The 9080-nt window shown below is 47.9% G+C and overlaps 1 protein-coding gene across 1 annotated transcript in view; it reads left to right on the forward strand.

Annotated features, from left to right (window-relative positions):
• lrba (LPS-responsive vesicle trafficking, beach and anchor containing) overlaps nt 1–9080 on the forward strand; it is a 207041-nt gene that overhangs the window by 52194 nt on the left and 145767 nt on the right. The window contains 6 exon segments of the mRNA XM_061244631.1: nt 1998–4067; nt 4684–4856; nt 5268–5421; nt 6002–6182; nt 7573–7703; nt 8678–8770. Of these exon segments, the coding sequence (XP_061100615.1) occupies nt 1998–4067; nt 4684–4856; nt 5268–5421; nt 6002–6182; nt 7573–7703; nt 8678–8770 (2802 nt within the window).

Here is a 9080-nt window from a genome sequence, read left to right on the forward strand (position 1 = left end):
GGAAAGTAACATATTACAGAAAGCTCAAATTAATCAACCACTTTTCTTGATTGAGGTTGTCTGGGATTACCTGTTTAGGTTTTAAAGGTGAAAGGTAGTCACAACAAATATTGATTTGCTTTAGCTTTTAACTGTTCTTTATAGTAAATGTTTGGATATTTACAAACTTAATTTCATTATTTTTCCAAAGCATCTCCACTTATGGATTTTATTTTACACATGCCTAAAACTTTGGCGCAGTACTGTATATAATGAGAATATAATGTCCCATAGTGCAGCACTGTATACATTCAGACACACATGTACACACATTCCCTCAGTGTGTTCCTATAACGCAGTTCCCTTGGGAATCCATTTCCTGGCCCATAGAGTCTGTGCTGCCCTCTCACTCTTCCAGTATCCAGGGAAAAGGGTTTTAGAAAGGCTGGCCCCAGCAAACAGCATTGATTATGTTGGGAACTGCATTGAGCTAATCCAATTAGAGCGTGCTCCAATTCTTATTTCCATTTTGATCTGTGGTTTCACTCTATCTATTGATCTAAATTGGGCCTTGCACTCCCAGCCAGATTGTGTCTGTGTTGGCAAATGCATGTGTGTGTGTGTCTGTGTTTAAGTATGCGTGTCTGTCTGGGTATGTGTGCACATGTCTGTCTGGTGGTGGTTGCAACAAACAAATACGCATGCATTTTAATCTACTGCCCTGGGTTTGCAGTGTAGAGGGCAGTGTCTTTGATTATGTGTGTGAAGCTAGATGGTGTACAGTATCCACAAAATGCCCCCCCCCCTGTACTTTTCAGCTTAAGCCTGTGTCTTAAGATGTAGTTTTGATAGTTTTCCGCAGTGCCATTTGACCCTGGCAGATCATGTTAACGTAATGACATCATGTTCCCTGTCACATTACAAAACCACAAAATATTTTTGTACATTAATGCATTCCTGCTCCCGGCTGTAGCCTGGTGTTTCTTTTGGTGCTGAGATATGCCGTTGAATTCTAAATTATATTCAATTGCACCTGATGTCATGGGCCTCTCAGTGCAGGAATGTGACTGCATTGCTAACTGAATTTGAGGGCACCGTTCCATCTGCTGGTCTGAGAACATTTACAAAACCGTACAGTAGGCCTACACTATAGGCTATATTTAAATGTACTGCTATGTTCTACTATGCTGTCAGTGTGTGACATGCCTCTTGATTGAGTGTTGCTAATGGCCTAATATTGAATGTCAAATTAAGATGAAATAAACAGAGGAGCCAATGTTGTGATTGTTAGCCTGTTGAGGGAAAAAAATCTTTAACCAATGAAGCATTTAGAAGCCTTCTGCCTGGAGAAAACAGCTATAGATTAACAATCAAGTGATGTGGAAGATTAATGAGCCGTCTTGTAGCCAGCTAATTTGGAACAATAACTCCTAATTAATTGCACATAATCAGGTTCTTCTACAAATGCAGATGCCTTTAGGAGAGGGAAAAAACCGCTAAACCGCGGCATCGGCATTAGTTTCCCATCAGGCTTTGACTTCCTGTCTGCCTGCGCGGAGACGTGAAGGGAGCGTGAGGAACAAGCGGGCGCGATCCGCCGGCTTGTACCGCGTGCTGCTGTGGGCTGCGCTAGGCTGCGCTAGGCCAGCATACACGCACCGCCGCTCCATCTCAACACCGCCGTCTAACGTTAAATCATCAGGATCATCGTTCCGCCTGATACATTCCCTATAAACACTGCGCTTTGCCTCTGGAGGTTTGTTTAAAGATTGGTGTTCGGAGCCGCCTCTGCGGTTTTACTTCAGATTTGCGAAGATGTAGATACGCGCATACACCGTTTAAATAAAATAAAAACACTTCAGACGCGAGTGGCTGCTGTTTCAAAATTAACTCACGCTCTCAAACTCAAGCCGCCATTCTGTGTTTTACTTATTTCACAATTAAAAGAAATATGTACGTGGTTAAAGTCAATCACAACAATACATTTATTGATTCTTGATTTATTTATCTGTCTGTAGGTTACTTTTGAGCAACACAAAAACAGCCTGGTCAGCATGCTCCAGGAATACGAGAGAGGGTCCAACGCAGGTGGACTGTCTCCGCTCAGGACCATATCTGGGTCCAGTCTGTCCCAGTCCAATGGGGAACATGCGAGGCACCGTGAAGAGGAGGAAGAAGAAGAGCAAGCCCCCTCCACCGTCATCGAGCTGACTGTAGAGGGCGACGGAGAGCAGGACCAGCCGTTGGTCACCATTCCTAATATCTTGAGTAGAGCTGTGGAGGAGGAGCCACCTGCTCAGGTCGAGGGCCAGGACCCGTCTGTGGAGCCTGCGGGGCCCGCTGCAGAGACGCCCGCTAACAACCTCCCTGCCACGGCCCCCGAGAGCACAGCTCAAACTGCTGCTGACGCAACAGACCCTGCTCACCTCCAAGAGGCTACAGGTGCCGATACAGAAAATAGAGACGACAGTGCTGTGGCTACAGGAGACAATGCAGAAACTACAGGTGACAGTGTAGAAACTACAGGTGACAGTGTAGAAACTACAGGTGACAGTGTGGATGCTACAGGAGACAATGCAGAAACTACAGGTGACAGTGTAGAAACTACAGGTGACAGTGCAGAAACTACAGGTGACAGTGTGGATGCTACAGGAGACAATGCAGAAACTACAGGTGACAGTGTAGAAACTACAGGTGACAGTGTGGATGCTACAGGTAACAATGCGGAAACTACAGGTGACAATGTGGAAGCTACAGGGGACAAAACAGAAGCTACAGGGGACCAATCAGAAGCTGCTGGGGACAATGCAGAAACTACAGGTGACAGTGTGGATGCTACAGACGGCAATGTAGAAACTACAGGGGACAAATCGGAAGCTACAGAGGACAATTCAGAAACTGCAGGTGACAATGTGGAAGCTACAGGGGACAAATCGGAAACTACAGGTGACAATGCAGAAGCTACAGGGGACAAATCGGAAACTACAGGGGATGATGCAGAAGCTATAGGTGACAATCTGGGAGCTGCAGGTAATATCACAGAAGCTGCCAGTGACGATATGGAAGCTACTGGTGACAAAGCGAAAGCTAAAGGTGACAATCTTGAAGCGGTAGTTGACAGTGCAGAAGCTACAAGTGATAATATGGATTCAGGGTCTGTCCACCATGAAGAGGACCCGGTAGACGTTTCATCTGAAAGTGGCCAGGACAAGACCATCAGTGATGCTGCGGAAGACTCATCCTCGGTTCCCGCTCCCATAGCTGCAGAAAAGGGGGAGGAAGGGAACGATGAGCAAGAGGCTGGTGATGAAGCAGGGTCTGAACCCAAAGAGGAAGAGCAGCAGGTGAGTGGAACAGCAGCTGAAGAGGTTGTCACTGAGGCGGCCACCCCCACGTCACCTGAGGACCTAGAGGATCAAAAGGCTCCAGCTGACCAGAGCCAACAAGCCCCCACCACTGAAAGTTCAGACCCCCCCACCACTGAGAGCTCACAAGCCCCCGCCACTGAGAGTTCAGACCCCCCCACCACTGAAAGTTCTGACCCCCCCACCACTGAGAGCTCACAACCCCCCACCACTGAGAGTTCAGACCCCCCCACCACTGAGAGCTCACAACCCCCCACCACTGAGAGTTCAGACCCCCCCACCACTGAGAGCTCACAACCCCCCACCACTGAGAGTTCAGACCCCCCCACCACTGAGAGCTCACAACCCCCCACCACTGAGAGTTCAGACCCCCCCACCACTGAGAGCTCACAACCCCCCACCACTGAGAGTTCAGACCCCCCCACCACAGAGAGTTCAGACCCCCCCACCACTGAGAGCTCACAACCCCCCACCACTGAGAGCCAACAAACCCCAACCACTGAGAGTTCAGACCCCCCCAATTCAGAGAGCCAGGACCCCCACCCCGCCGCTCCTGTCGCAGAAAGCACAAAGAAAACAGACCCTCCGGTCTCAGAGGGGACCGAGACCACAGAGCCTTCAGCAGCAGTCTCTAAGGCCAAAGAGATGAAGATCGCCCAGCTGGACGTGTCCAGTGTGGCCTCTGACACAGCCAAGATGGAGCTGAAGGAACAGCCATCAGAGGTACAATATAATAGACCACAGCCAGTGCCGTTTATTGCCTTAGGGTCATTTCTTATACCACATACAGTACAGACACAGCTTAATCCTAGTCCTTGAATCAGATCAAAATTCTAAATTTGAATGGAGATTCTCCATACTACACTGCCGCCTCACAGCAAGGAGGTCCTGGGTTCGAATCCCCGTCGGCCGAGGCCTCTCTGTGCGGAGTTTGCATGTTCTCGCCGTGTCTGCGTGGGTTTCCTCCGGGTACTCCGGTTTCCTCCCACAGTCCAAAGACATGCACGTTAGGCTGATTGGAGAGTCTAAATTGCCCGTAGGTATGAGTGTGTAAGTGAATGGAGTGTGTGCCCTGCGATGGACTGGCGACCTGTCCAGGGTGTATTCCTGCCTTTCGCCCAATGTATGCTGGGATAGGCTCCAGCCCCCCTGCGACCCTGTTCAGGATAAGCGGGTTCGGATAATGGATGGATGGATTCTCCATACTAAACTCAGTTTATTCAAAGTTTAATCTGGGTCTGTGAAAGCAGTATTATAGACTGGTCACTGCATGTGTCCCAATTTAGCTCTTAGCGCCATTGCATTCAGTGTTGGTCCTTCTGCTGTTCGTCCGGTGCAGAATGCCAGCCAAGGTGCGTCGGCCCTGGGTTCTGCTGGCCAGGGCAAAGACACCTCTTCCACCGGGCGGGACACGATGTTCCACATCCCAGAATTCCAGTGGTCCCTGCTGCACCAGCGTCTACTGACGGATCTGCTGTTCGCCATCGAGACGGACATTCAGATGTGGAGGAGGTGAGTGGTCAAGGTTCCCTTTTTGCTGGGGTCCATCCAGGAAGGTTGGGGGATTGGGTGGTTGAACACACCTCATATTAGACATGAAACCTCCTTCAGAGCCACTCATGTCTTCTTCATATGAATGATAAGGAGCGATATTTTGTGCTTTGTTCTTTGATATTTTGTGCCCCATTCATATCAGTGTCATCAGCCGACAAGGCACGTGAAATTTCATTCAGTGTTATCTGAAGTTCAATCAATGGGCTTTCTTCGAGGTGGTGCTCCTGTGAGAGAGTGTGGCAGAACCCGTAGCCATGCGTTCTGTAATCCCGTCTGCCCTGTTTCCTCACCCACAAACGAGGGTCTCCAGTTTCACCAAACTGCTCTTCTCCCTCCCCTCCGTCCCTCTCTCTCCCTCTTTTCCTCCAGCCACTCCACAAAGTCTGTGACGGAGTTCGTCAACAGCAGTGAGAACGTCGTGTTTGTGCACAACACCGTTCACCTGATGTCCCAGATCGCAGACAACCTCATCGCGGCGTCCGGAGGCATCCTGCCTCTGCTGTCTGCTGCCACCTCGTCCTCTGTGAGTCTCAGGCTCTTTCTCTCTTCCTCCTCTCCTGCCTTCTCTCACCTTTCTTGCTCTGATGTGTTTGCCATTTTTCTTATTCTTTTAAATATAGTTAGGGTTAAGGGTTAAGTTTTTGTGAAATTCTGCAACGAAAATCTGACCGCAACGTCTAAACACTAGTGAATCACTCGAACTTCCCTAGTCTACACAGCAAAAACTTTACTTTTTTGCTGAATAAGACATTAATGTTGCCAATGAGGTAAGAAAATTTCACTTGACAAGCAAAAAGTAATTTAAGACAAGCTAGTATTTTCTACATAAGAGAGAAAAATAAGATTTAAAATCTATTTACAAGATTAAAACACAGATTAAGCCTAGTTTTGGACTAAATACATTTTTGAATGCTGATTCTCCATGGATAACTCAATTTAGTCCAGGACTAAGCCTAGTCTATGTCTGTGATACCTGTCCTTGATCAGATTTTTAGATACATTTTTGCAGTGTACGTCTTGTGTATTTGCTGCATGTCGCAGCAGTAGCTGAATGTTCTCTGTTCTCCCCGCGTTCCCTGCGCGGTTGCCGTGGCACCCAACAGCACGAGCTGGAGAACACGGAGCCGCTGCAGGGCCTGGCTCCTGAGGGCGCCGTGGCCTTCCTGCAGAGGCTGATGAGCCTGGCCGACGTGCTCATCTTCGCCGGCTCCATCAACTTCGCCGAGGTGGAGTCGGAGAAGAACATGTCGTCGGGCGGGATACTGAGACAGAGCCTCCGCCTGGGTGAGGCCCCGCACGCTCTCTCTCCCCGCACGTGACGCCCTTCTCCCCCCCTCCCCCTCTCCACTGTCCACACGCACCCCCTCCCCCGAGGCCTCAGCCCCCTGTTTTTCCTTTTCATAACTTGTTATTACAACCCTCGTCTCCGCAGCGACATAAAACAGCGGGCGCCGTTAGCCGCTTGGCGCTAATGCCCTCGGACGTTAGCCTTGGGCCTCGGGCCTCGCTCCCCCCGTAATGAAGCTGCAGTCGCACTGCACGGAAATAAGACTTCGAAACGTTTACATTATTCATTCCTCTCAGCCGCCCCCAACGCCTCCCCCCGCGCCGTCTGGACCCCAGTTACAGCGCGATTAACGCAGCACTCCTCATCTGCTCTCACAGGCACCCCCCCCTCCTCTTCTTCCTCTTTAAACGTGGGTTATGAAAAACAAGGTAAACAAAATGGCCGCGAGTGCGCCTCGCTGTTAAATTGAAGCCGTATTACGGCAGGATTTATATCTGGCTGCGGTGATGGCGAGAGGGAGAAATTGAAGGCTTTAGAAAGCTGGTTTTATGGAATTAATATTTGATGAGGTGTACACTCCCTGTTGCTGCCGCATAATCTGATTTCTGGCCCGTAACAAGGTCTCTCCTGTTTCTCTTTATAAATGGTTATATGAATGCACACACTAATGGAAAAAGCTAGTCCATTCCAGACGGAATAATTCTCATAATCTAAACGTTTCAGAGTTTACATTTGTCAGTTGTCAAATTCAGAGAATGCAGAATTAAAGAAAACAAGCTCCTGTGCTTAACTATGGTGTGCAATACATCAGATTAAATCCTGTAGGTACCGTTACCAGGGCGCGAGACTACCTGACGATGGCAACCATTAGAAATGGTGGAAAAACAGCACATTTTTAAAGCGAGTAATGTGTTGTGTAGCAGCTCCCAGACCTCTTTATTGTGATGCATTAGTAAAGCTCTGCTCCACTGCTACACGGCAGCTCTGTGTGAAGATGTGCCTTCACAATGTACTGTATTAAACATTCTCACTTCTCTCTTTTCCTCACTTTTCCCCATCATTCTTTAACTCTCACCCACCACTCTCCCTTTCCCTCCTTCTGCTATTTCTGTCCCTCTTCCACTTCTAATCTCTTCTTCTTCCTACAAACTCTCATTCGCTTTCATTCTTCTTTCTCTTCCTCTTCCTTTTCCTTTTCTACACTCTCCATCTTTTGTTGGCAAAACAATTGTTTCAAAGAACAACAGTAATAACAGCTCTACAACCTAACTAACATACACATGACATACACATACAACATAAACAACATAAACAACAACAACAACAGCATACCATATGTAGGCCATATAATATAAGATGTATAAATCCCTCTCCTCTCTCTGTCAGTGTGTACCATAGCTGTGCGGAACCTTCTGGACTGTCAGGAGCAGTCGGCCCTCAAACTGGCCTCAGACAGCGCCTGGGGGCACCAGGGCGCACAAAACATTGCGAGAGGCGCCCGGTCCATGTCCATACAGGCAAGTGCACACGCCCGTGCCACACGCACACCACCTCTCACTCTTTACAGTGATGTCATTACACACAGCACAATGATGCGCTTAAAGCTGCAATAGGTACGATTTTCGTGTTAAAACATTGTTACAAGACCATTGTAAATCCATTCCTATCATTGAAAGAGGCTGACTGACATATTGATTCACCCTCTGCCTTCTTAAATTCGAAATATACAGTTGACGGCCCAAACATCTGTACCAAAACATTGTATAACTGTACAATAATTCAAGCTCATTGGTTTAAAATTGGTTGTAATTGCCACAGCCAAGTTAAAGAGAAGGAGGAGGAGGGATAAACAGGTTTGAAGGTGTTTGTTGCTGCTATTCCTCTCTTGACCGTTAGAATTCCGAAATTACCTTTCTTAATTCAAGCACATACCATTTACACTTACTTTCAGGCATTACGCATTTTCTTATACAAAGTGCATACATATACAGTAGGTTTCAGGATTGGGTAACTGTGCCAGGATAACTTTTAGACTCTGATTCGAGTGAGCCCAGGGGAGTATTTCACAAAGCAGGATTACCGAGTGGGCTGGAAAACAGCTTTTTACTTTAGTCCATGTTCCAAATTTGGGAGGGTTCCAGGTTTTACTCAATGTAGCTATCCAGCTAGCTCAGTGATCCTGCTTGGTGAAATACCCCCCAGAGAGGGTCATTGGTGGTCCTCCCCAAAACCCGCTCTCTGTGCAGCCTTGGAGGAGAGGACAGAAATAAGGATTATTGATTGTTTTTTATGGTTTTCCTAAAAGGGATTGCTGCACTTAGCAGAGTGTGATTGTTATTCTTTCATGTTGTATGTGGCTTAAGTCGGTCTGTCTGTCAGGAAGGAGGAATGTTCTCTCTTTATGTTGGTTAAGCTGCACTGGAGAGGGATATTTGGATAAAGTGGGGTGCATTGTGGGTGCAGTTGCAAACTTTGTCTTGGTGTCTCTCAGTGCTCAACGTTGGACATGGGGGCAGGAGACCAAAACCTGCTGATGCAGGACATGGACATAAACCGGCTCCGTGCGGCCATCTTCAGGGACTCTGTAAGTACTGTAAGTAACATCACGCACGCACACACACACACATACACACACACCCGCACACACGCATGCATGAACACACAAATTAACATGCACGTACGCACACACACATACACCGTTGCAGATGTGTGTTCATAAATGTTCTCTTATTTTCTATCAATAACGCCATAGGTTTCATTTTGACTTCCACAAATGTGATCTTACAAACACAGATCTGTTTAGTGCATCGTGCAGGTGTTTTTGTGTGAGCGTGCACTCGTCTGCATGTGAGCGTGAACGTGCTTGCGCTTGCATTGGCCCTGTTCTCCCCTCC

Source organism: Conger conger, chromosome 6, assembly GCF_963514075.1.
Source record: "Conger conger chromosome 6, fConCon1.1, whole genome shotgun sequence".
Lineage (NCBI taxonomy): Eukaryota > Metazoa > Chordata > Actinopteri > Anguilliformes > Congridae > Conger > Conger conger.